This window comes from Rhyacophila brunnea, unplaced genomic scaffold (genome assembly GCF_057557595.1).
Source record: "Rhyacophila brunnea isolate RB1 unplaced genomic scaffold, BYU_Rbru_1.0 scaffold_12, whole genome shotgun sequence".
Classification (NCBI taxonomy): Eukaryota; Metazoa; Arthropoda; class Insecta; order Trichoptera; family Rhyacophilidae; genus Rhyacophila; species Rhyacophila brunnea.
The window spans coordinates 6,304,461-6,332,261 of NW_028232774.1; the positions used below are offsets into that span (position 1 = coordinate 6,304,461).

The 27,801-nt window shown below is 34.1% G+C and overlaps 2 protein-coding genes across 10 annotated transcripts; one reads left to right on the top strand and one right to left on the bottom strand.

Moving 5' to 3' along the window:
- Nucleotides 1-1,988: 1,988 nt before the first annotated feature.
- Nucleotides 1,989-13,777, bottom strand: LOC147077712 (uncharacterized). 2 transcript variants are annotated; one of them, XM_085960651.1, is made up of 4 exons: nucleotides 13,549-13,777; nucleotides 13,259-13,447; nucleotides 5,139-5,514; nucleotides 1,989-4,224 (listed from the first exon to the last, which is right to left on the bottom strand). In XM_085960651.1, exons 3-4 carry the CDS (start codon nucleotides 5,498-5,500, stop codon nucleotides 3,660-3,662), a joined length of 927 nt encoding a protein of 308 aa, XP_085816777.1. In that variant the 5' UTR covers nucleotides 5,501-5,514; nucleotides 13,259-13,447; nucleotides 13,549-13,777; the 3' UTR covers nucleotides 1,989-3,659. The 2 variants fall into 2 exon arrangements, with proteins under 2 accessions (XP_085816777.1, XP_085816778.1); XM_085960652.1 differs by having other exon boundaries at nucleotides 3,289-4,221; nucleotides 13,549-13,766.
- Nucleotides 13,778-15,892: 2,115 nt separating this feature from the next.
- Nucleotides 15,893-26,903, top strand: Nf-YA (nuclear factor Y-box A). Of its 8 annotated transcripts, none has more exons than XM_085960693.1 (9): nucleotides 15,893-16,246; nucleotides 17,979-18,172; nucleotides 19,873-19,936; nucleotides 21,223-21,357; nucleotides 21,789-21,892; nucleotides 22,393-22,611; nucleotides 24,143-24,243; nucleotides 24,366-24,405; nucleotides 25,602-26,903. In XM_085960693.1, exons 2-9 carry the CDS (start codon nucleotides 18,008-18,010, stop codon nucleotides 25,674-25,676), a joined length of 903 nt encoding a protein of 300 aa, XP_085816819.1. In that variant the 5' UTR covers nucleotides 15,893-16,246; nucleotides 17,979-18,007; the 3' UTR covers nucleotides 25,677-26,903. The 8 variants fall into 8 exon arrangements, with proteins under 8 accessions (XP_085816819.1, XP_085816816.1, XP_085816821.1 ...); XM_085960690.1 differs by having other exon boundaries at nucleotides 15,893-15,973; XM_085960695.1 differs by having other exon boundaries at nucleotides 15,893-15,973; nucleotides 17,979-18,136.
- The last annotated feature ends 898 nt before the right edge of the window (nucleotides 26,904-27,801 follow it).

Consider the following 27,801-nt stretch of genomic DNA (forward strand, 5'->3'; position numbering starts at 1 on the left):
TTTAAATGGCAAAATGCAATTATATGCAACAGGTAATGTGTTATTATTTATAACTCCCCCGACTTTAATAATGGTTCTACACTATTCGACCCGTCAAGGGAAGGAGGTTAATTATAGACACACAGTATACTGGTAAGCATATCGTCGTTGCGCCTTCAAAATTGGCTATGTGTATTTTTCAAAACTTAACAGGAGAGGCTAAAAACAATGCGAATTACAATGCCTGTCGCCTATGTCCAAATATATTTTAAAGCAATTCCAAAATACCTTTTATCATAATCACTATATTTTTTCCTTGGTATAGAAGTAATTATTATAAAATTTTTGTGAAATTTATGCACATAGCCGATTTTGAAGGCAACGATGATATTATAATATTTACGTCAGATTACATAGAGGCCTAAAACTAGCTATCATGAAATGATTAGATAAGAGATGAATCGTGAAATCTATTCGAAATATAATATTCAATAATAATTATTCATATTAAGATTCGTCGATTCACGTATTGGGCAGAACAGTTAACACATATTATATATACCTATATGCAGGATACCAAAGATTTTATAAAATATATCTGCCACATATTATGTATATATCTCTCGTTAACCGAACAATGTGTGTGTGCTGAAAATGGAAAATATTTGTAATATTATTTCTGCATAATATTCTGTTTTCACATTTTTTTTATTATCTATGCTGCTAATTTGTTCTCAAATAATCTCATTTTATACCACATGTCAATAATATTATGTAGTATGATCCTGTCTTGCAATGCTTCCTACATATTTTAAAGGTTCATCGATCAAAATGGCACCCTCAAAAACATTAACTCTTGAAACTATACATTAATATTATAGATATAATTATAAACAGATTAATAATATTATCTTCGAATTGAGATCAATGAAGAGTATTTGTGAATGATACAAGTATATTGTATAACATTATGTATCAACATTTATTATTGTGTATAATATGTTTGTGTAATATTTACACTTTTTCTGAACCGGTATTATGAATGAACAAAACAAACTTCCGGAATGTTAACCATCTTAATGCGTATATGATGCATATGTGCAAGGGTGGATCGGTGGCCTGAGAATGGCCGAAAATTGAATTATGTATACATACATTATTATACAGCTTTGTATATAAACAAAAATATTCTTTTAGAAGTCTTCCAATGCATCTGAATAAATTTTCTGTTGTCGAATATTATTTTATGTGCGAAAGGAAAAGGACAATAAGTCTTAAACTTGGAAAAATGAGTGAAATATCCAAAATTAACTATAATGTATATTATATTATGTACAAATAATAAAAAGAATTGCAAATAAGTTGAATACAAATAAAAAGAATAAATTGAATGGACGCCTCTAAATTAGCATAGAAATGTAAACATATGACGCACGCACACAAAGTTGTCCAAAACCCAATCCTCTTTTGGCAAGTACTGATTTTAGACATAACTCCCTTTTCCTTCCGCACACAGATTAACCAGCTCGGTGGACAATAAAAATGTAATACACACAAGATTTTGCACTCGGGACTCATCGGCCTACTGGGATTTCTCCCATTGTCCCGCTTGGCGAATCCACTCCTTTGTCTACAAACATTGTTTATAAATTATACGACTGACCTTTCAAATCAAAACTAGAAAACTGGTTAAACTATAAAACAAATCTTCACATTGACAGTTCAAATGTGCAGCTCACCAAGTATATTTTTTTACCTCGCGAAGGCGCATCGCCACCTGCCAATCGCGCGCGCAAAACCAATTTAAGATTATTTCTGCCTTAAATTTTGCTATTGGGCATCCGCCCTAACAAAGTGAGGATGTAGGCTCATAGAAGTATAGTAGAAAATTCATTTCAAGCACAAATTTTGATTCATCTTTGTTTTTTAAATCAACATAATAATATACACAATATTGCCATATTATGGCATTTGGATACAGAATCTGTAAATTGTTCTTGGTTTTTTTTCTGGAATGTCACTTAGTGGGTTTTATCATTATAGATTGGATCAAGTATAGAATAAACAGAAATTTGTTCATCGCCATTAAGTGAAAATAGTTGTGGGAGCTCCTCAACACTGATTATGATCATTTAGAGTGGATCAAACTGGAATTCAAATACAGTTTTAATTATACGAAAACAATACAGTACACTCTCAGTAATCCGCCGCTCGATTATACAACAACTACTATAATCCGCCGTTATCTTTATTAGTTGAAAGCACAAAATCAACCTCTATAATTCGCCGGTATTCGATTGTCAAACTCAGTAGTCCGCCGCGTACAACTATACAACGCAGATGAGACGGGTTTGTTTTGGAAACTTCTCCTTAAAACATACGTTTATCACGAAAAAAGTAATGTACCAGGGAGTTAAGTGCCCAAGGACCGCATCACAATTATGCCGTACTCCAATGCAACCAGGATATACAAAATGAAGCTCTTGGTCATAGGGAAAGCCAGGAATCCTAAACCATTCAAGAATATCTGCCTCACTGAACAACTGGTTGTGTCAAGTGATTTGCTGTTTAATATTTAGTTAATAAACTTAGTTTATAAATATGTATAATTTAGTAAATACTTGATTTTGATTATAAATAAAACCGTAATTTGCTAGTACAAATTTCTCAAAAAAACTATTTTTACGAAAAACCTGTTTTAATTTTTACCATATTTTGTATGTATCCGCCGTTTTCAGTAATTGGACACTTGTCTGGTTTTTGGGGTGGCGGATTACTGAGAGAGTACTGTATTATCGCATTTTATTCCTACGTTTATCTAATTGTGCGCTATTAGTTTATAGTTCTACTATAAACAATATCTTTATATTATCTAAAGTAAAATATAAACGGTTCAAAAAAAATCTCAGTTTGTGATATGTCATGGATCTGTCATTCTTTATCAAAGGGCTCTAATGTAAAAAAAAAAATATAGATCCTAAAAGCCCACCTGTAAATTTTTATAATGTACTTAACTTTCACATAAAATTTGTATTTTAACATATTACATTTCTATTCTAATTGTCTGGAAATTCTGTGTAAAATGAAAACTATTTACTCCACCTCATCTAAATATTAGAACTAAAAGTATTTATGGCTAAAAAGTGGAAATGTCGGAATAAACTATTTTATAAAAGTAACGAAGGAAAATTTTATCACTATAATCCATAATCTATGTTAAATATCTGTCACGATTCTGATTATAAATGATTATTAATGAATGGAGATTCGAAGTGCATTATATGTGACGACATTCGAAATTGTAGGATTGTCTCTTCAAAAAACTACATATATATTTTATTGAATAAGTATAAAATTTGTTACATATTTACAAATTAAAGGAACGTGTGAAACTTACGAGATTAAAAATGCTACAAATACATAGGTAGATAATTCATACAAATGGTAATGTCTTGCGATATTGTAATGAAAAAAATCTTGTTACTATTCATTGTATAGGAATGTTGTTTTAAAACAGTGAATAGTGTTTTACTTGTCACGTCTGAAGTCATTAATTTTCATCTTTGACAACTGCATACATACTTATGAAGTGTTGCAGTAACCATATTTTGATTCTGTATAATCAATATAATTTCATCCGTCAGATGCCTTATGGGTAATATACGTAAACCGTCACAAAATTACAGTACGCCTTCCGCTTTTCTACTGACCGCATCGAATTCGGCCAACAAATTTCTGCGGCACTTATTATTGTCACTGTAAACTATCGTCCATATGATGTATTCCCCGGCGTAGGCGGGGTCTTCGGTGTATGCCATCTCCAGCTTACATTGCCTGTCCCATTTGAGCAGATTGGCGCCGCGCTTATTTCTCGGCCTGCTGAACTCAACCACGCACTTGGCTTCCGCGTAATTACGTGGCAACTGCGACTGGAAACCGGGACACTTCGGGTTCCTCGAATCGGAACCGCTGGTCGACGGGAGACAGTCTCCCCGGCCTGCCACAATTGTCATGCCTTCCATTTTCTTACACTCGCTGTTGATCGGCTTTTCGTCCACGTCCATTTTGGAGCCGGCTTGAAAGAGACTTTTAGTATTTCTTCTTTTCAGGTCGTAGCTTTCTTCGGGACTGGATGATGCGGCCCTGGTTCGCTTTCTGGTGGAGACGGTGATCGCGGCAGGGAGGTCACCTTGCAATGGAGTCGCTAAAACATCTAATTTATCAACTCCGCCAAGGATGCCGCTGCTGGAATGAAACGTTTCATTACTGTGAGTAAATGTTTTACTACTACATACATGAAAAACATATTATTTATATAATGCGCATATTATTAATTAATTAAGTAAATACCAATATCAAGTATTATCACTGTAAATGGCATAACAAACTAAATTGAATTTCAGACTGAACTACCTATTCAGTTTTTAAATAATTATTAAAGAAATATAAGTATTATTACGGAGTCATTAAGTTCACTTAGGATCGTTCCGAAGATCTGTTTATAGCTCAAATAAGCTGTTAACATAACTAACTCAAATGTAGACATGATTTTAAAATCATTATAATGAAGTTCTACCATATAAACCGCAATTCAATTAATAAATACTAAGTATTTTCTTATTTACAATTTTACATTGATGCAGGAAAGCAAAGAAGGTACACGAATCTATGAAGGAGTGTCCCAATGTAAAAATACATTATGTATAATAAAAACACTTCCGATAGATTTACAAAACAAATGAAAATAAATGAGAAATTATTTTGAAAAACCTCAGAAACTTTACCCATTAGATAAAATCCTGGAAGTTTGAGTCCCACTCGGTCCAAATTCTTTTCTAGGATGTTTTCTAATCAGTATTTTTCCATTTATAATAAGGTTTTTCAAAATTATGCATTTTCTATAATAAAGAATCTAACATTCGTAAACATTGTAAACATATTAAATAAAAAATAAAAAAACTAAAATAGTTTTTAATTAAATTAATTATTTTTTAGCATTCATTATTCTAATTAAATATTTGTTCCAGTAAGTATGTTTCTGAGATATTCCAAGTTATATATCTATAAAAATAGTTCCACAAATAAATTGGAAGCTAAAAAACTAATCTACTTAAGTATTCAATTGACATACTGATTGTTTTAAAAAAAGGGAAACTCACGTGTCTTCTTCTTTCTCTCCTCTCACAGTAAACGGTCCGCAAGGCTCGACAGACATGTATCGGTGGTTGGTACAGTGCATCACGTATTTGAGGAAATCGCTAATCTTCTTCTTGGTCTTAACGGTCCTCCCGAACCACTGCAACACTGCATCGTCGGCGATATACAAGCAGAGGCCGCTCCTGTCCGTGTCGATCAGTTTCCGAAACCAGCTGGCGAAATCAGAAGCCTGTCTCTTGGGCGACACATTGTTATTCAAAGCATTCATGCTGCGTTTGGCTTTCCGCGGGGGCGATGACGCACTGGCGGTCGGTTGGGAGAAAGGCTGGAATCTTTTGTTGGTCGGAGGCGAGTGGAAAGCCATTTTATTGATTTTGTCTGTAAATTTAAACATTCGTTTGTTAAAAATTAACGAAATCGTTGCTAAAACACTGCTAGTTGGATTTTAAATTGTAATCGATTTAAGTTTTATATTATTCCATATGAATCATTTTTAGTGACCTCGGTTTGAAAGACAATGATTAAGTACATATTTCGAAATTAAAATATCTTATGTTAATTTAGTATATACATAAGTACATAGTAAGGTAGGAAACTATATTCTGTGTCAGTTGTATATTTACCATATTATGTAGTGCCAGAAAATGTTAAAAAGCAAAACCCAGGTCGCTAAAAGCTGTTGAAATGGAATAGTGCAAAAGTTGAATCAATTTTATTTTGTTAGTTGTCTATATTTTATTTTATCTATGACATAACGTTAACATCAAGACATAATCCTGATTACGGTGTTTCAACTAAAATTACTATCGACTAAAAATTCAATTATTCCATGGAATTTAATATATTACTTGACTTGTTTATTATAAGATGCCTAAAAAAGTTGAAGACTGTGAAAACAAATGAAGGGTACATGGGAAGAAAGAGGGATGTCACTTTTATTAAAATGTTCAGGAGATGAAATTTATGATTGCAGCACTCATATAAAACTTTTCTGCGGGATTTAAGGGAGGATGTCGTTGGCATCCCAATTTTCACTACCATTATGAAGTACCTACATGCAAAAGAATATTAATCTTAATTAGAATGTGATAATGATAATCTCTTGAAGTAAACATTGGTTACACTTTGTATCACTTCGACAGCCAACCTTTTTAGCCTGTGTCTAAATTTTAAACTGAAATATCGTATGACTCGAAGCTCTTTCGCTCTATAGTTTTGCGAGATTCTAAAGTACATAAAATTTGCCATTAGGTGACAATCAAATCTCCATTTCGAGTTGAGTTTGCATCTCAACATTCATAGGTAATATAGGATGGCCATTTTTCTAATTTCTTATGCTCTCTCCTAATTGGCTGATTTAAACAATGGTGGATTTGAATGACGTCACTATGTATGGACTGTCAGTGGTGACTGAATGTAAACCTAATTTATAAATTCATTTTTCATGGTTTCATTAAATTTCATCTGTTAAGTTGTACACATACACAAGAATATGGAGAATATTATTTGTACATTCATGTCATTTTCGAATTTTTGTGGACAGTGGCGTTTTTGCTTTTATATAACTCATATATTATTATGACATATTATGTAAGTACTTAGATTGTAGATATAATTATTTTCGAACATGTTTAGTATTTTTAGCTACATATCAATAAAAGAGAAAACATTGTCATCTATCTGTAATCAGTAAATTGTTATTGTATAATAATATATAACAAATTACTATCCTGCCTCTTTATAAGTAAAGATAAAATTATTAATACATCTATCATAATATGTTATAGGATACAACTTTATTTAATTTCGCATAGACTATAGTTGATTTTTGACAATATTTAAGATTTTATTTTATTTTACAAAGGGCAATCAGGATTGTTCGTTGGTTGGTCCCTCAGTATGAGGCGGTGTGCAGCAAATGGGGTTTGAAACCGCTATTGTGCAGCAAATTTTACAGTAGTCAAAAGTAACAGTGACCTTTGTACAATGTGCATTTCCAAAATTTTAAATATTGCTTACAACACATTATCAAATTAATTTTGTTATAATATATAATATGTATTTTGAAAACTGTTCTGAAATGTATTAAATATTATTGACAATAAAGTTCTAAAACAAATGGGAAATAAACCCCCGACCACAGTGGTCCCAGACACTTCATTGATTATCCAAACAGATTTTTATGCCCTTAGTGTGGATCTTTATAGTGTAAAATATTGATTACTTTTTTGCATTAACCGATCAAGGGAATAAGTATAAATTGTCATGGAAACGTAAACCTGAAAATGCTGAATACAGTCATGATGACTTTCAAAGACTTAGGCATGGGTTGCGTTTCAATACAATCTTGTTTGAGCATACACACATGGGACATTATTGCTCGTCTTCTGCAGTTTTGAGTGAATCTGATAGTTACCGCAGAATATTAATTTATATACCAAGATTTTCAGAAGTCAGATTTTGTTTATGATTTTAACGTTCAGGCCATAAAATGCTTTAAATACTTACAAAGTGTCCAAAATGTCCTCAAATCTTACCGCTTTTGAGTGCGCGTTTCAGTTATATAACAAACTTTAATACTTATCCATTTAAAATAACATTCTTTAACATAGGTTTAAGTTTATCCTGTGTCTCTAACACACCCAGAAGGTAACGGACTGTGCATTATTTCTATGTTCCCTGACTGCACCGTATGGTCTTGGGAATGGATCTCAACCACAGTGAAAGTAGGGTACTCATAATATGCTTTAACTGATATGATGCCTTATCATTAAAACAATCTTTTTGACATGAAGATAATCATGCATTTAGCCAATTCATTCAGTAAGTTTTCCTTTCACTGTAATTGTAATATTTTCAAATTTAAGCAACTCTCGCTGTTCAATACATACAAAACGATATAACATGTACGTAAGTATATAATCACCAATGGCGAAGAGTGAAGATTTGACATAGATAGAGCATACTACACTTTGTTATATTAATTTGTTTTCATTGAACTAACAGTACAAATTGCAGATGTGATGGTTAGTTTTTAAAAGTCAATTAATCACTCGTTAACTGCTGACCAATGACCACATTTAATAATAATGTTAATTGCTATGCGCTAGGTGCAGTTTGCGCATTGAACAACTTAAACCCTGTCTAGACCAATACATAATGGTAGATGTAGGTTGTGGAGATCTGACAAAAATAATACACTTTTTCAGTCATAGTTATTTGTTTTCATCGAACTAATACAAATTGCAGATGGTTTTTAAATTTCGATTAAACCCTGCCTTACCAAACAATAATAGATTAAATATACTCTTTTATCTATAAAATATTTTAAGTTGCGTATGGTTTATGGCAAAATTTTAGATACAAGAATATTTCCTATCTAATATCTATTATGGTTTGCTTAGGCAGGGTTTAGTTGAATTTTAAAAACTAATTAATACCATCTGCAATTTGTATTCTTAATTCAATGAAAATAAATAAGTATGTCTGTCAAAGTTTAGTGTGCACTATTTACACTAATTAAGTATAATATATGAACATATTAACACTGAATACCTAGTTGAAATCTGAAAAATGAGTTAAATGCAATATATGTATCAATTAAACCAATGATACTCAACCTTTTTTTTCTTCGGGCCAAATACATATATTTGTAAAGTAACGCGGGCCGCATCACCACTGGTGTGACAAAAAAAAATCATGAAACCCCCCCCTTTTTTACAAAACTTTTGAGATTTTAAAAATAAATATAAGCAAAAGTAATGTGTATACAAGCGTTTATTTCAAAATTAAAAATCATGTTCCTGATAATAAATGTGTTTCGGGCCGCACATAAAAGCTTAAAGGGCCGCAGGTTGAGTATCGCTGAATTAAACCATAAAAGCAGCGCTCAAAATGGAAATTTTTACAAACTGGCGCGCTCGATAATTTTTTTTAGATTAACATACCTATTTATATTTTATAAAAAATGTGTCAGATTTTCTGTTATACACACATACCTAGCTCAGATGGTCAAATGGAATATCAAACTTTAAATATGTGGCATGCAAAAGATGTCAGCACCGGAGTACGTCCATTTCAACCCCTGCATAAAGCGAATGAGTCGAATGGATGCTGCTAACATGGTAAATTTTGCACTCAGAAAATGATATTGTGATTCTATACTTAATTTTCGTTCACACTAGAAATTTCGCGTGAAGTTGATTAGCTTTACTATCCAAACAAAATCACTTCACTACAGATTGGAGAAGTGAGTGTGACAGTTGAAGAGATACGTCACACCAAACAATTATTTTCACTCGGCAAATTGCTGCATCTCGCACTTAATAAAACATTTTTACTAAAGCAACAAACTCGAAGCATTGACAATATATTATGTAAGTGGCCATTTCGCTGATCCATCGTCTCGCTAAACTAATATTAGGTAGACGATTGTCCAACATTGATCACTGAATTGCACTTGGATAGTTTTGTATCTGCCCATCATTGCTAGGTTTGATGTTAAGCCGCGTATCCTATACGTTCGCGAACCTTTAACCGCTCTAAAGATGACGTACTTTGCGAACACAAGTACTCCGCAGTGTTTATCTGAATGTTAAGCGTACATGTCATCTGAATTAGTGGCAAGTGCTGCTTTCATATTCATCCATTATTTTGATAGAAGATTATAAAAGGCCTCCTCGTTTTTGGTGAGCCGATTTCTACAAAAACTGGGATAATGATGTTCTACTATTGGACCTAAAATCTCAAGAATTATGTTGGTATTACACAATATGTGAAAATGTAAAATTTTGAACTGCTCAGTTTGGTAGCACCACCAATCCAAAGAAAAGATACTATATTCCAAAAGGTTATATCGGCTGAGGATTGTTAGCCATCAGTGATATTTGTTCCTGAAGTTTGTAAGGCTATTATCTATACATTGAAAGACAATATCGAGGGTATACTGACAGAACGCATTAAGTCATTAAAACAAGTTCTGAGATAATCGCATTAAGAGCTAAAATTTTTTTTCAAAGCTTTCTCCCGCGTAGAATGTTTTATGATTTATATTTTTTTTTCTACATTATAAAGAATAACCTTTTTGGCATACAAAACAAAAGATTTGATGTTGATAAGTTGTATGGATATTTTTTTAAAAATGTAATTGTAATGTGACCGCTGACATAATGCATTCTGTCAGTAACTATTCGCTAACTTCGACGTATTATTAGATAAATGATAACAATATAATGATTAGATTGGTATAATATAAATTAATATAATACTTTGAATGAAAATAATATCATTTATGTTAAACATTGTTTATTTAAAATTAGAAAAATATAGAAAAAATACAATGAAAATAATAATAAATCACAATAATTTTTAAACAGATTTTTTTGAAATTAAATTATTCACCGTAAATTACAATAACATTTCTCTGAAGGGTATGCAGATTAGATAGTATGTCACATATTACGACTAGTCTTAATTCTGATTGACATTATTTGCATTTCCTTGCACTTTACACCCATACATGAAAACAATTAGATTAGTATCAGTATTAATATTTTTAAAAAAAATGTCGATTATTATTCATCGTTTTCGGCATTGGAATCATTTATATCGGGCTCCGGAAGTAAGTCTGGATGGCTGTTATTCTCGGCAGATAACTGTTGAGACCACCAATGAAAAATGTCCGGTATTACACTTTTTTCACACAAATCCTTTTTTTGGCACAACTTATTTTTAATGGATTTTTATATTATAATTGTGGAATGTTTTCGATTTCTACAAAACAAATTTGGTTGATACGCGAAGCATTTCTAATTTTTAAAACGTTTATTGTTTCGTACACATCACTAAAATTATATTTATATTGAACGGTAAATGGTTTTTCCTTTTCATATTTAAGACATTTCATTTTTAGCCAATTTACGCCAAGTTTTTATTACCTAACTGATTCGATAAAAATTTGAGGTCATAAAAGTCAGTATATTTTAGCTCGCTTGCTTCGTATGGTTTCTTTTTCGAAATGAAAGAGACATTCAAACATCATTTAACCAGTCATTGGCACAATAAATCGACGCAAACTTTTGCCTGTTTTCTATGGCACTATGCATAGAATCGCATTCCATAGATTCAAGAAAAGAGCAGAAACTTGCAAATTTCTATTATGGCCTCCGCATGTATCGGAGAAGAAAGATATTTCAGTTACACTCGATGGAAGCTGCTTGAGATACCACATGAGACAACTTCCTATTTCGCAACTCCCTCGCTTTCCATTTATTTCGGTCCAAGCCAAACAAAATCCTTTATTCGGCATTGGACCTTCGTGAATAGTTAAGTTAAACATATTTAATTTTCTTTTATAATAGAGCAGTGAAACCTCTGTGGATGGTATATGTAACACACTCTGAAGATCGTATGTTACAGTCATGAATAAGGAATCATTATTGGACATATCCTTATCTTTTTCTATTTCAGAATGACATTCATTTTTCCTATTCAAATGACTCTGAAAATCCTCTTCCATTATGATGTTGTCTTCGGGGCAACTTACTTTGTATTTATTACAAAATGTGCACTGGTCCTTTTTTGGTTTGAAAAATGAACACTCTACGATAGGTTATCTGTGTCACTGGTGATACGCCTTTTTCTGTGCAATAGTCTTTACACAGGCTATACATTTTTCAAATTGTTAATTTACTGTCTAAATATTACCTTATATATATATATATATATATATATGTCCTTTCTCGTGTAGTGACTCTCCATAAACGGGAAGGATTCTATGTGAGACTTTATATGGATTAAATTCTCATTGCTTGTTTTGTGAATAGGGGGATGTTTACCTCTACGATCGTGTATCGTAAACTGTACTCCCACGTCTTCTTGTCCTTTAAATGCGTGAATTACTGATCTATTTAAAATGTGTAAAGTACTCTAAAAAAAATTTTCACTGACGTTTTGTCCACTCTTGAAAAAGAAATAACTCTTTAGTTTTGTCTGGATTTCCTTTTTTCATTCCTTGGTTTTCTATCAACGGGAATTTTAATCTCAACATTTTTTAGAATGTAATCTTTTTTGCGATCATAAGAACAACTCCAACACATCTTTAATATATTATGTTTTGCTCTTTGAGACGAAGCCATTCTAATAAATTCTTCAAATGGTTCAATGTATTGTTTCACTTATCACTAAAGACAGATGAATTAAAATTGCAAAGGTATGGCCTATGCCCTATGGTGACATCTATTGACAAAATTTGTACTGACAGAATGCATTATGTCATACTTAATGTATATGCCATGTTACAAGTCCTGTATTTTGTACACACAGAACGCATTGTAGGTCATATAATGCTTTCTGTCAGTATAAAAAAATAACAATATGACTTAATGCAGTTTCTATTTTCTTACCAGTATATCCTATGACTAAGTGCGTTTTACCAGAACGTAGAGCGTAAAATTCTAAGAATTTTGGCATTTAAAACAGAAAAACAGCAAAAACTCACTTAATGCGTTCTGCAAGTATACCCTCGATATACAGGTATGTATTAGCGTCATGAGGATTCCGCAATACCGTATTGTTTCAATATAGAGTCCGTATTCTTTAAGCTGCCGCTCACGGACAGAAAACATTGTGTCATCGCGTTTGACTATTGCATGTTTTTAATGGGAGGGAATGCAGTGTTAAAATGCTGAAGCGGGGGAAAACCGCACGCCAGCATTAAGAGTACTGACTCTAGTTCGATTAGAGCTATACATTAGGAATTGTTGGTCTGGTAAATAAACATGCCGTCCACAAACGCAATTCCGCTCGCCTTTGTACACACACGGGAACGTATTCCATTAGAAACAATCGCGGAGCACTACTGGTTCGCAAACATAACGGATATGCAGCTTTAGGTTATTTCACTCTTCATAAGTATTTAAAATAATAAACAATTAGCTAATAATATGTTAAACCATTATAATGTATTTGCCTCTTGGATAGAAATTCCCTACTCAGGTTTTGACATAGGTACTTTATCACTGCCAAAAATAAAACTACATTGTCGAATTTGCTCGTATATTATAAAACTGTACCAATCTTATAAAAGTATAACCATCAAACGGCCGACCATAGTCGCACTCACCAAAAAAATTTGATGCTTATTGCAGAATTTTAGCAACTTCTGAGGGTTTTCCTTTTGTCATGGCGATAGATATTTTCAGATTCGCGATCATTTTGCGACTTTCATTCACATAAGCTGCGAGCGACGTGTTGGTTTGTAGCAGTTGTCCGTGCAAATCCATCAAACTTGCGCTACTCTCACTGATTCCATCTATAAAGAAACACAATTTGTTATTAGAAATTTAGGAGGGTTCAAATACATTTTTTGCATCTCTATGACTACATATTGATGACTACAAAACAAAAACATACGCAAATGTTGGCAGGTGTCATAAGCCAATTTTTCTCTTGTAACTATTGGCCGCTTGGATGAAAACACGCTCATTGTACAAAAAATATAAACTAAAAACACTGTGATTTGACCAAACAAATTTCTGACGTTTTGATACAAAATTGCGAACAGGAGTCGACAAGAGACTTGTGATTTGTTTCCCGACAATAGATAGCGTCCCCTCGTGGCGTCTATGGTCACGGACAATTCACATTTCTGTTATGGCAACATTTTTCATAATAAATATTGTAGAAGGCATAGATAGAATAATGGAACAAAAAATAATGAGTGGGTGTTTTAGATTGTAACAAGGTATAAATCTCAAGCGGGGAGAAAAATATGGGGCAAACTTAAACACGTGTTAAAGATTATGCTGTTGTTAACAGTTACGTCTTTCTCAAAATATATATTCACATTTGTCATGTAAACGAAACGCGCATTCAATATTGATAATATTTGAAAACATTCGCGCGCGCCTTGTGTTTATGGCCCAACTGTCATAAACTGATAAACCAAATCCGGCTTCAAATCCTTGGTCCATTGGCGACTGACTTTCCCATCTATAGTGGAACTTTCCGTCAAAGTTCGTTTTTTGTAGTGGTCAGAATTTCTATAAATTTGGTATTTTTTCAACTTGTAAAATACGAAAATCGTTTACAACAAAAAATTATAAGCGGGTTAATATGCCAAAGTTACTATTGTGGTGAACGGATTAAGTAGGTAGACATTTTTTTTTTATTTTACGAATAATAATTATTGTATGTAACATTCTTTATTGAGAATACGTCATAATTTGGAAATAAAATTAACACAATTTGTGAGCTCTCAAAACTATTAATTACTTTATCGTAATTACATAAGACGCACATGGCTTAATTGGTAAAACACATTGCTGTGGATGCGGTGGATGCTGGTTTGAGTCCCGCTGGACGTCGAATTTTATCAAACTATCTTTTCCGGTAGGTACTTATACATAATATGCTTGAGGTGATTTCAAATTATGTATGGATAATTAATAAAGTATCAAAATATGTTTGAAATCCAACGATCTCGTCGATATTTTTTTACCGCGAACTCAATCTGATACATTCACAAAAAAAACTTATAATTTCAAACCCTTCTAGTTTATGTTTCAATAGATTTTTCAGCCTACCGACTCCATTTACAATCTTTATTTTTTGTCAGCATAAAGTAGGTAGGTACCTATGTATAAATCAGCCAACATATAAATTAACAAAGATTCAGGGTAGTAACTAACGAAATCGTATCCACGTAAAATAATAGGTTATTAAATTTAAAAAAAATCTTCGTTTCATGCGTTTTTAAGTGGCCTAACATCAACTGCTTATATTTTCAAATAGAAAATTTCTCTTTGAAAATATAAGCAGATGGTTAGGCCACTTAAAAACGCATGAAATGAAGAAAAACTTTTTATTTAATAACCTATTATTTTACGTCTACAATTTTGCGACTATAACCACATACAAAATATAATGATTCATGTTCTATGTATGATATGCCCACAGAATAGATTAAAAGATAAAAATGCGAAAGCCAGTCGCCATATTAGACCTTGGAGGTGTTTTGATTTATAACGTAATGAGTGGTTAAACGCAAGAAAAACAAAGGTCGCTGAATGTTCTCAAATATTATCAATGGGCATATTATAATGATTGCACTTATTGAAAATAACATAATATTTTTTATTAGTAGGTATATGTTTAAGTTTATTCCACATTTCTCCGCACTCGAATCGTATCTATTTACCTAGGGGCGGCAGGTTATATGAAAGTATGGTGAGGCGGGCTGGTAATCAAGTTGCGGAAAAATTTCCACGTTAACATTATATTATAATATGAGTACATTATAATGACCAAAGTAAATCCTCCGTGATGCCCTGAATTTTATTTATAGCGTCGCTCTTTCTCGTAAGTTGTCGGCTATTAATTGTTGGCCTGCTTCATTCAGTTGTATGAGAAGCAAATAATTTGCCACTCTATCTATTTAATACCTCTATGCTATTTACAATCACACCCGTTATTTATATTCCCTGGCCTGTATGAACCTCGTTTACCCCATACCGTGCATAAAGTCGTAATAAAATGTCTGTGAAAACTGTTTGTAGTTCAATGGTGATAATAAATTAGGCACCTACCTATATTAATAAATTTATCTGATTAAATTATTTCAATAAGTTGGCTAATAATACTCTTTTAATAATAATATTAAAATTATGTTCAATATAAAATATTATTTAATTCTATGCCTTGTACGTTGTTAGTAACTGTACAGGGAGTGGTAGCAACAAGACCCAATCTTCTGCGCGCACTACATTCATATCCAGCGACCATTGGTCTGTGAGTCGCCGACCAATCATTGAAAATTCTATAAAGAAAAATATCCAATGTAAGTCCATTCTTTCTATTACAAAAACAATACAAATTATCGAAAATATTAACATCTGCTAAATGTTACACCATGAAATTAATGGATATACTTAAAACCCTAAAATGTCCTTTCATTCCCTGTGAAAGAGTAGAAGCCATTTTGTATATTGTTCGTGTTTCGCATACGTCAAATCAAATTCTGGCCTTGTGTCAGATTATCATTATTTGAAATTGGCAATTATCGCGCTTCGGCAATCGGAATGCCTTTTTGAATGTGGGCTGTCAATGATGAGTAGGTGTACAATGATTGTTTTTTAAATACATCCTACCCGATAGCTACATATTTTAGCAGAATATTATCAAAATATAATAAAAGATAAAGGTAGACTTGTTTTATTTTTTATATAATTAGACAGGAGAACTTACGAAAACCCCTTATCACAGTCAACTTTCAGGGGCAAAAAATATAGCTGATCACGACATTAAATGGTATTTAAATTGTATGTTTCATTTACCCAACATTACTGGTAATACCTATAACTTTATATTTGCGCTACCTACCTATTCTTGTAATTTAAAAACCAGAATTCATCTTTGCTAGGTAATTTGTTCTTATCTGAATTCTACACAAAGGAAAACCCATAATTGTAGGTATTGTTACATGAAAGAAGTACAATTTCCAAAATAACGATTTTTTACTTTATTATTTCATAGTATTATTGCTTGAATTTTATAGGTTAATGACGGGACATAATAAGCTATGTCTCCATTATTCACTTCATCTTCCAATCCACTTCAACTTTTTAATTTTGGTTTTAACACATGAGTAGTTTGGCGCATGCTTTAGGTTGAAAGCGTGGTACGTGTCCCGCCAACTGTCCACACCTGTACGTCAAATAGTTTTCAATTTTTCACGGGAAACAGTGTTGTCATATTTTTATAATAGTGATTTTAATACAAAGATGAAAAAACTACAGTACGCAGAACATTGAATGTTTTGAATCCTTCAAAGTTATAGTATTTTTGACTTATGGGGCGTAAAATTATAGTATAATATACCATTATTCATCTACATATACTATTTTATTCGCAGAATCATTCGGTTGGCATCATACTGTGACCTTGAACCGAAATCTAGGTAGCACTTTCATCATGGAAAACAGACATTTTGAAATTGGTTTGAGGCACAATGCGCAGGGCTACGCATGCACTATGATGCGTTCATCTATCGAATGAAAAAATATCTGAATGTAGACAGGGTTATATTACCTCATCATTGCCTAAAGCGTCTATGATATTGAGCTACTTTACAAGCTGCTAGTCGGCGAATTTAAAAGCGGGCGAGTCAGCTAGTGCGATTATGATGATGACACAAAACTTGCCACTCGCTCAGATGCCGACAAGCTAGCGAGTTGAAACCGTCATTTTTGGTACTATTTGACAGAACGTATTAAGTAGTTCGTTTTTTTACCGGCAGGCTCGCCACTATCGCACTACTGCGCAGACGCAGATCGCCCACACGCCACGCGAGTAGCGAGTAAAGAAGCCCGGCTTTCAACTTTTCTCGGTAGATTGTTTACAATTGGCTTGTTGGCTAGTTTGATGATGACACTGGGCGAGTTTACAAGCAGATTGTAAATTCGCTGGCTTGTAGCTTGTAAAGTAACTCAATGTCATCGACGCAATAGACATATTATATTATAAATGCATGAATCACGCAATAAAGCACATCTATCATTTTTCCCCACTAAAAGACAGTGTGATACGTGTTACACATCATCACAAGACATCTAGTGCATCCTGTTCTTATTTGGCACTACGGCCCGGGGTGAATCTTGGCTGCTTCAAACCGGCTCTTCTCATGATTATGTATATATTATAGTGATTATAGTGACAACTTTTGATGTTATCCTCGCCTATTGGGCCAAAGATCTTTCACTAGATTATACACCAGATAGAAAATTGCCCTTCTGGTGTGACTACGAGTATCGATGTAATAGAAATAATGAAATTCTCTCTTTCAGAAGCTGTAATAAGTTAATCAGGGTGAACGATGGAACACACAGTGATGGGGCAGACGGGAGAGGGTCAGCAGGTGGTGATCAACGGGCAGCAGCTGCAAGTGCTGCAGATGAACCAGCCCACTCACATGATCCAGGGATCTAACGGACAACAGATCATGGTACATGCAGTGCCTTCCGGTGCACAGACCATACAGGTCGGGGAAACACCGCATACTCCCTAACATATTGATAATAAATAAACTTTCTTAAATAAAATCACTGCCAGATCCTACTTGGTTATCAAAGTTGGACAAACGCCACCTCACGTTAAATTCATGTTTTAATTGATTATGGTAGTGCAAGTAATCAATCAAGTAACTCTTTTCAAAAACTCCACCAAAATATTAAAAATGGTCATCTTCATGTGAATTTTTGGGTATATAGTTTGCATATCAGTGGCGAAAGGTGGAGGTAGGCTGTTGATTCGACATACATAATGCATAATTAACTTTATTGAGATTATGAAATTGCATTATAATAAACAACTTCTTTTGTAGCTTATAAATACCATGCTTGTTTCGGGGAAAAATTCTAATTGTGTATTTTTGTTTAAATTGTGACTTTTTGTGTTATGTGACCGCTCATTTAAAAATACCTATTCTCTGATATAACAAATAACGCTTATAACGAGCAAATTCAGTCGGTCCCATCTTCCTCATAATAACCAAGTTCGACTGTATTATAAAATTAATGATTGTTGACAAATTTATGTTTTACGCTGCTTGCTGTTAGGTGGGAGGACAAGCAATCCAGGTAGTTGTATGTTTGTCAGATTTTATTTACTTTATAATAAAAAAATGTCCAATATACTCAGTAATTTTTCATTTCTTGCATCTTTAAAACCTTGTTTTCAATCTCATAAATGTCCATATTTTACAAAAAACATTTAATAATTTTTGTTAGTAAATGAAATCGATTTTTTAACAAATCTTGTAAATACAGTACTCTCTCGATAATCCGCCACCCCAAAAACCAGACAAGTGTCCAATTAGTGAAAGCAGCGAATTATAGTGGATGTGGATACATATTACAAAACATGGTAATAATAATTGAAGTGGGTATTTTGTAAAAATAGTTTTTTTTTGAGAAATGTGTACCAACAAATTACAGTTATATTTATAATCAAAATCAAGTAGGTATTTACTAAATTATACATATTTATCAACTAAGTTTTTTAACTGAATATTACACAGTCACTTGACACAACCAGTTGTTCAGTGAGGCAGATATTCTTGAATAACTTGGGATTTCTGGCTTTCCCTATGACCAAAAGCTTCATTTTGTGTGTCTCGGTTGCATTGGAGGACGCTATAATTGTGATGCGGTCCGTGGGTACTTTACTCCCTGGTACATATCGAATACCGGCGAATTATAGAGCTTGATTTTGTGCTTTCAACAAGTAAAAATAACGGCGGATTATAGTAGTTGTCGGATAATTGAGCGGCGGATTACTGAAAGTACTGTAAATGAAATTGATTTTTTAACAATTCTTGCAAATAAGTGCCTACCTAACATTGTTTATTCAGAAAAACAGTGATTGGCCAAGGTGTTACAATAATTGTCACTCATGTATTTCGATTTTGTTTTGTAAAAAGAGTCCTTCAGTTTCAATATATCACTTCAAGCTCTCCCAGTCGAGTGGCACGTGACTAAACAACGCGGTGAACCTATACTTCTTAAAGCAAATTACAAATATAACGCTACATATTTCGTTGGAAATACATTTTATTGTGCGTTTTATTAAATAAAAACAACAATACAATGCAGTTCCACCATGAATTGACAGTTAACAAAATAAAAGGAAAAAAAAAAGGAAATACATTTCCCTATTTCAACAATCCTGTTTATTTTTCAGATGACTTCACCCAACGGCCAATCTCTGCAGCAAATACAAGTCGTGCCAGTTTCCAGTTTACAAGGTGTCGGACGTAATTAATTACTTGCAAAGATATTTTGTATTTAGTGACTTAAACTATCACCTTCCAGAATCAGAGAATAGGGCAAGCATAATAGCGCCTGGATTTACTTGCACCAATAGTGTGTATTTTAGACTATCGCGATGATAACTGTTTACACGTAAAAGTTCTGACTGTCTTTCCAATCTCATTCTTTAAGCATAAGCGAGACGCTATGTTGTCATCGTATGGTGCTATTTGACAGATTCGGACAAGTTGGTAGGTAATCGACAGACGTCAAAATATTCTGTGCGGTGTAGTCATAGACTATAGATACATCTAGACGCCACCCGTTGCATTGCTAAATGAAGCTACGTGCCGTAAGTTTGGTTTGTGGGCGAGCGAACGCATTCGCCTACAAATGTTCGAGACCATAGACCATTTCGCTAGTGCTCGCCCAAAGTGCTCGCACTAAACGCTCAGAATTAAAATATAATTTTCTATTTTTTTACGTTATATAGTATTTTTAAGCGGTCAAAATGCAACCATTAGGTAAAGATATCCATAATTTAAGTTATTTTAAAGAAACACTAGGTCACTGATATTAAAATAAATAATAATATACAAATAAATTGTCACGAACATGTATCAACTTACCTATGAAACGTAATACCATCTTCTTGCTTATCAGTACGGCTACCATTTTTAATACAACACGCAGAACCACCTTTCCTACTTAATTAACTAAAAATATATACCACTGACTTTATGTTTAACACAAAAAATAGCAAATTTAGCAACACGAACTCGCAGATTATCGATGCTACGTGAAACGATTTGCCAGCGATACTTTTGGAAACTGACTCAAAAATATGTAGACCTTTTATTTTACTCTAGCGCGTGTCGCAGAGATTATAAGGGTGCCGAATACTTTCTCACTCACACTCATGCATCGTTTTTGTTCAGGCCTTGGGTGTAGTTCGTATTTCTTCCGGCAGGTTCGCCACTCTACTGCGCTTGCGCACCCACCATGCAAGTACCAATTATTGCGTAAAAATTCAGAAGCTTCCGAAATTTTTTTTTACCATGCATGCAACTTGCACGATAATACATGTTTATAAGTGCATTTTCTTGTTATGGCAGCAATAACACATACTGTCGGCAGTAAATCGTCCATTCACGTGTAAACGGGGTATAAGGTCGCGCTTTTTATCAGTAGGAAAGAATAATTTGTAATGTATGTGTGATATAATAGATATAATATTACTGGAATCACACCATACAAGTAGTAAAATACTTAATCATTTCAGGGTCAGGCGGAGGGGGTACTCAGGTGGCGGTGGTCGGTCAACAAGCGCAACTGATTCACGGGGCCGACGGACAGACCTATCTCTATCAGCCCGTGCAAGTGGAGGGCGCCACTACACTACTGCATCATCCGACAGGTTAGTAATTGTTCGACTTTACATACTATAAACCAGTGATCTCCAAACTTTATGTTACTACGCCCCTCTTTAAAAAAAAAATATTTTGGCGCCTCCCCCCCCGCCCTTTATTTAAAAGAATAATACACACCCATTTTATATTTAAAAAAATGTATCAATACAAAAAATAAGTTTAAAAATAGTTAACAGAATAATACCAACATTCTATTACATGGTATGTATATAATATTATATATTTAGATTAATTGGTTTTTAATATGATGGATGTGTTTGTTTATTAGCGCAACGATTATAATATCTCGGTGTCATTGTGGAGAGTACTACTCATAGCTCTTTATCTTCTACTAAACGGGCTCGATATTTGGATTTCATTGCATTGTTTCTCGTGAATTGAAGGTGTTTCACCCAATAAATTAATTTTCATTTTGCAGTAATCAACATGAACGGGTCTCTTGTGCAGCTGGCGGGATCCCAAACGACTACAATTCCTCACCAGACGCATCAGCCTATGCTTAGTAACGGAAATATTGTCATGGTGAGTTATGAACAAATATTACCGGCCCCCGTGGTGCAGTGCGTAAGGCGCTGGCCTTTCATCCGGGAGCTCCGGGTTTGATCCCGGTGAAGATACAATATATTTATATTTTCTCAAAGACTGGGTGTTTGTGATTGTTTTGTTATATTCATTCTCATTTTTGGGACAATTATAACATCACAGACATTCATACTATGGTTTCCAGTCTCGGGTCACTCTTGATCTGTTGATTTCAAATTCCTTGGATTTGGGAATAGCTTTCATATAATTTTTATTTGTAATATGTATTTTATTTTAAGAAATATACAATGAAGAATCTCTCGAAGAATGAAGCGATGAAAATTGTTATTTAACTGCTTGAACATCATTGTCTGATTTTCTATAACGCAACTGGAGACATCCTGATCTTTAAAATTATTAGCGATTATCAGCACTTGAAAGAAATCACCATTAATTTTGTCATTGTAATAATTTGCCTGTTATGATTTATTTGATTTTAGATGGTAGGGGGTAACGTAGGCACGACTGGAACCGCTTCACCCACAGTCGGCAGTATTGTGGGTACGGGGGCTGGAGGCACCACTGTGGCGGGAACTTGCGAACCGCAGGATGAAGAACCTTTGCTCTATGTCAACGCCCGCCAGTACAGACGCATCCTCAGAAGGCGGCAGGCCAGAGCCAGGCTGGTCGATTTAGGAAGGATTCCTAAAGAAAGACCGGTGAGTCATGGAACTATTTATTCACTAATTCCGCTCCTGACACTGAGTAGATGGTAAGTATGTATTTAACTACTTCCACATGCAGACGACAGGTTTAATTACTAGGATCCTATGTTATTTTTTTTAATTAGTGTTAATATTGATATACAGTACTCAGTAATCCGCCACCCCAAAAACCAGACAAGTGTCCAATTAGTGAAAGTGGCGGATTATAGTGCATACATACAAATTATGGTAAAAATTAAAACAGGTATTTCATAAAAATTTTCTTATAATAATTAGTCTTATAAATTTGTACTAGCAAATTACGGTTTTATTTATAATCAAAATCAAGTATTTACTAAATTATACATATTTATAAACTAAGTTTATCAACTAAATATTAAACAGTAAATCACTTGACACAACCAGTTGTTCAGTGAGGCAGATATTCTTGAATGGCTTAGGATTCCTGTCTTTCCCTATCACCAAAAGCTTCAGTTTGTGTGTCCCGGTTGCATTGGATCACGGCATAATTGTGATGCGCGGTCCTTGGACACTTTCCTCCCTGGTACATTACTTTCTTTGCCATGAATGTACGTTTTACGAAGGAGAAGTTTCCAAAACAAACCCGTCTCATCTGCGTTATATACTTGTACGCGGCGGACTACTGAATTTAACAAACGAATACCGGCGAATTATAGGGCTTGATTTTGTGCTTTCAACTAGTAAAAATAACGGCGGATTATAGTAGTTGTCGGATAATCGAGCGGCGGATTACTGAGAGTGTACTGTATATTTTTACATAATATGTTATATTATTTTTAATACTACAACAGGACATGACGCCCAATGACAGTATGCGAGCCTAATACTACAAGGTTCTAAGTGTTCGTCCTTGAAAAAACAAACCCAACAATGAAGTAGTATTCTAAGCTGCCTCGTTGTTACTTTTGTTTCTCCAAGGACAAACACTTGGAACCTTGTAGTTCTCCACTCGCGAGTAGTGTAATGAAATATTAGTATGGTTACTAATAGAAGTGAAACAATCACACACACCCAGACTTGGAGAAAATATATAAATATATCATGTTCTCACCGGGAATTGAGTTCGTAGCCTCCGAATGAAAGACCAGCGCTTTACGCACTAGACGATGAGGATTGACAGTAAATGCAAGCGCAATTTTTTCAGACCGTAAAACCAACAGACATGCATCCAAAGCAAACAATTTTACAGCGCAGTCATGTAAAATCTCATTTCAAGCCGTTAATGCAGATCGAGTCAATGATTTCCGCTCTTACGACACTAAACCTCTCCCCGGGAACGATGTCACACAAGGCAGACACAACAAGTTAGAGTGATAATAGTATATAGTAGATAATAGGCTCTACATAGGCCTATGGGTAATGACAGGGTGTACACATCTCTCCCATATTAGGTCAGTTTACCGACATTTAGGGTTCAAAGGGTTAAACATTCATATTTTCAAATTGCATTACTGTTATGGGTTTCACATTTTATAAAAACATTTTGATTGTAATATTATTCCAGAAATACCTTCATGAATCTCGGCACCGACACGCAATGAACAGGGTACGCGGAGAAGGAGGCAGATTCCATTCAAATCCTGATGATAATCCCAATAAATCCCAGTAAGTATAGATTAAGAATGGAATATATTTAGCCTCGTAATACATAGTTTCTTTTCAATGTGCTACCGACTTAATTCCCATTCCATTTTGTATGCGTTATTATAATCTGTTTTTAATTTCAGAGCCAAAAATGAAGAAGACCCGGATAACAATCTAGCCGGGGTGAGAGCAAATCATTTTTTTTAACATTATCATTAGACATAGTTTGCCTAGTCACGGCGGTTCATCAGTGAATAGAACATAACGAAAGTTATTTATTAACTGAAAGATTTTTAACAATGACTTAACTAGCTCTGTTTGGCTATATAGATTAATCGAACAATAAACATTGATAATTTGATGTCAATAAAAATGCAGGACGATGTGCGTGGGCCCGAATCCCGTGAGACACAGGTTCAATCTTGTTAGGTGTCATATTTTTTTCAAAAAAACATTTTTTCTATTTATATCTTCTCAAAAGTGTTTTCAAAATTATGTATGTTAAATAAATTAGTGTTAAAATAGGTTACTTACACAATTTTTTGCTATCAAGCAGAACATATTGACCTCCATAGAATGGAAGTTTTGATAATATTAACAAACGTATATTAAAACCCAAATAAAAATTCTTGGTTTTATTTACCAAAATAATATTGTCAGATTCTTCAAATATTTATTTTAGTTAATCAGACTCATAAATAATATGTAAAATTTTGCATCCATATCAATATGTAATGTTATCTATGCAAAATAAAGAAATATACGGTTACTGCTTTCATTTTATAGATTAGAGCCACAAACCCTCATCAATTTTTCTAATTTCGTTTGGTACACCTGTTGTAAAACCTGAATGATCACTGGTGGCGCTTTTCGCAGTGGACTGTATAATTTGAAGGATGATGTGGAGTCCGGATCTAGGGGTGGGACGATCTAACAGAATGCCGGACCACTAGTGTGGTATTGTTTGTTTTGGGTCACCCGGTGCGCGGCTTCTTAGTACACTAGTACACAGTTTTATGGATGATATGTGAGGGTGGATGAATAATGATGAGTTGTATGATTGATAAGGATGCGACGTTCACTCAAGCCGTAACAGACTTAGTGCAACGACGGTCTAACAGAATGTTTTGAATCACTCGATAGTTAACGCAGCGAGGCAATACGCACTAGATCGTATCCTTGAGTTGACTGAATGTCCTTCGCAATTACCATCGATTAGTGACCCGTAACTGTCGGTCACTTGGTCTTGTGGCAATAACACTGGATTCAGGTTTTTTTCAGGGAAACAAGGATGGAGTGCGAATATAAATGGTCCAACCAATCACATTGATGAATTATCTGAAATTCCCGACAATTATTGTGTATTTGAATTCTTCCAGTGCACCTTCCAAGAAGTGAGCGCAGCAGACTTTCCCAAATTAATGCAGCTGGCCCCGATGGGCGGAGTGCAGTGACCAGATGACGCCGCTTCATCTCCCATTGTTCACAAAAAGAAGCGGAGCCGTGCCAAGAAATAGACTATCAATTTCACAAGAATAACTGAATTATTGTTGTGATTGTGCAGCTCATTTCACTATAGAATACTGTAGCTTACCTTTTATAAGCCTCGTAATGCCTTTACTACGCACAATTATGTGCTGTTTGGACATACAGTCAAACTTGGTTATTACAAGGAAGATGGGACCGACTGAATTTGCTCGTTATAAGCATTAGTCATAATATCGTTATATAACATTTTTCGCCTATTTAAGCATAGAACATAAAAAATCTGAAAACCATCGTAAAAATCCCCGAAACAAGCATGGCATTCATAAACTAAAAAAGAAGTTGTTTGTTGTCGCCGGCGATGGTAGGTAACTACTGGCTTCACAAAGCTTGGATTTTTTACATGCAATTTCAACCATATGCGTGGATACTTTTTCAATGTTGTCGGCGAAAACACCAATTAGATACTTAGACACTTAACTAGTGTCATAAACGTAATCCGATCCCGGCGGCATCGGTCTAGTTAACTGCCCGGTCGCATTTTATTGCTTAGGGTGGAAAAAAAATGTTGATTTTAAACGATCGACACATTAACAGTTTTGCTCGGTATACCCGAGAAGTAGCTCGTTACAAAAGTGAATAAATGTATGGAGAAAATCATAAACTAAAATGTCAACCAATGTTTCCTCATTACGAAGAGATCTCGCTATTTCCGTGATTGTAATAACCATGTTTGACTGTATTTAATGTTTACTGTCTTACAATTACCATTCAATCTGTATTACCGTATCCGAAAATGCATTACACAAGGGCAAACCCCCGAATGTTCTACATGCTAATATCAAAAGTCCCTAAAGTTGGGATCAAATTGAGGTGCATGTCGCTTACTGTCACGCTATCGCGGCGACAAATTTAGTCTATGGTTTCGTCATTTTGCAGAATATTTTGAACGATCACTGTCTCTGTAAATTCACTGATGAAGAGTGCCAACTGTAATAATGTATTAGTAATTTGAATTATTATTAATTATTCATGCTAATTCCAATTAATTTTAACAGTTTCTACGTGTGCGTACGTTAAAATTACTTGCGACATGACATCCATAGATAATATTTTGAACAGAACCCACCCAACCTGCATACCATAGATAATAGACAACACTCTTATAGAAAATACATAGTGCCAACTGCTAAAAACATTTAGGCATGTAGAAGATGATAAAAACGTTCATTGAGTCATGCAGGTGTCGACGCAGTGCAGTTCAACGTGAGGTGACCTCATTGTTGTTCTGGTGATTTCGGCAGATTTTGCTAACTGACAATGTTCGTTTAAAAGTTCAAAATGTGCTACAGGATGGGAGCATCAGTCTGATAACATTTTAAACACCAAGAAAAATGACATTACACACTGTTTTCCTGTAGCGGCAGCATACTGTGACGTCACGTGATAGTCCGCGACATGCACCATAATATATTTTGACTGACTGTCTACACAATTTTCAATTATTGTCCACCCAAATGTTTTTCGATAGAGTCAAAAGTATTCTTGATATGAAAATTATTAGTCTAATTCTATTTTTGTACTACAATAAATATTAACTTTTCATTACATAATGAAAGCAGCTATTTAATTATTGTAGAAATATCTACATATTGTATTAACTTAGTTAGAAACACATGCTTCCTAGTTCCGCAAGAATCCGTTTCGAATTAAAACTAGATAAACATATCTTAGAAAACCTTGAAAGAGTTGCTTTTTTTCCCTCTACATATTATTTTTCAGTTATTTTCACATAAATAACATTTTGAATGTTTCATGATGTTCATGCAACTCCTATTTTGTACTTATACCCCGTTTACACGTGCATGAATTTACTTTTGTGTGTTGACAGTAAGTATTATTGCGGCTATAACAAGAAAATGTATGGGTAAACATGTATTATCCTGCAATTGGCAAGATTGCATGCATGAATCAGAAAAGCTTGGAAACTTCTGAATTTTCATGCGACATGATTTTTTCGATCCACGCCTGCGCAGTAGAACGGTAGTGGCGAACCTGCCGGCAAAAAAACGAACTACAAACGAATTTTCACTA

What these genes read in the sequence shown, in the direction of transcription:
- Nf-YA (XM_085960693.1), top strand. Translation starts at nt 18,008, where the DNA reads ATGGAACACACAGTGATGGGGCAGACGGGAGAGGGTCAGCAGGTGGTG. An exon ending in CCGGTGCACAGACCATACAG is followed by an intron (nt 18,173 to 19,872) that starts GTCGGGGAAACA and finishes TTTATTTTTCAG; the next exon opens with ATGACTTCACCCAACGGCCA. An exon ending in GTAACGGAAATATTGTCATG is followed by an intron (nt 21,893 to 22,392) that starts GTGAGTTATGAA and finishes ATTTGATTTTAG; the next exon opens with ATGGTAGGGGGTAACGTAGG.
- LOC147077712 (XM_085960651.1), bottom strand. Translation starts at nt 5,500, where the DNA reads ATGGCTTTCCACTCGCCTCCGACCAACAAAAGATTCCAGCCTTTCTCC. An exon ending in GGAGAGAAAGAAGAAGACAC is followed by an intron (nt 4,225 to 5,138) that starts GTGAGTTTCCCT and finishes GTTTCATTCCAG; the next exon opens with CAGCGGCATCCTTGGCGGAG.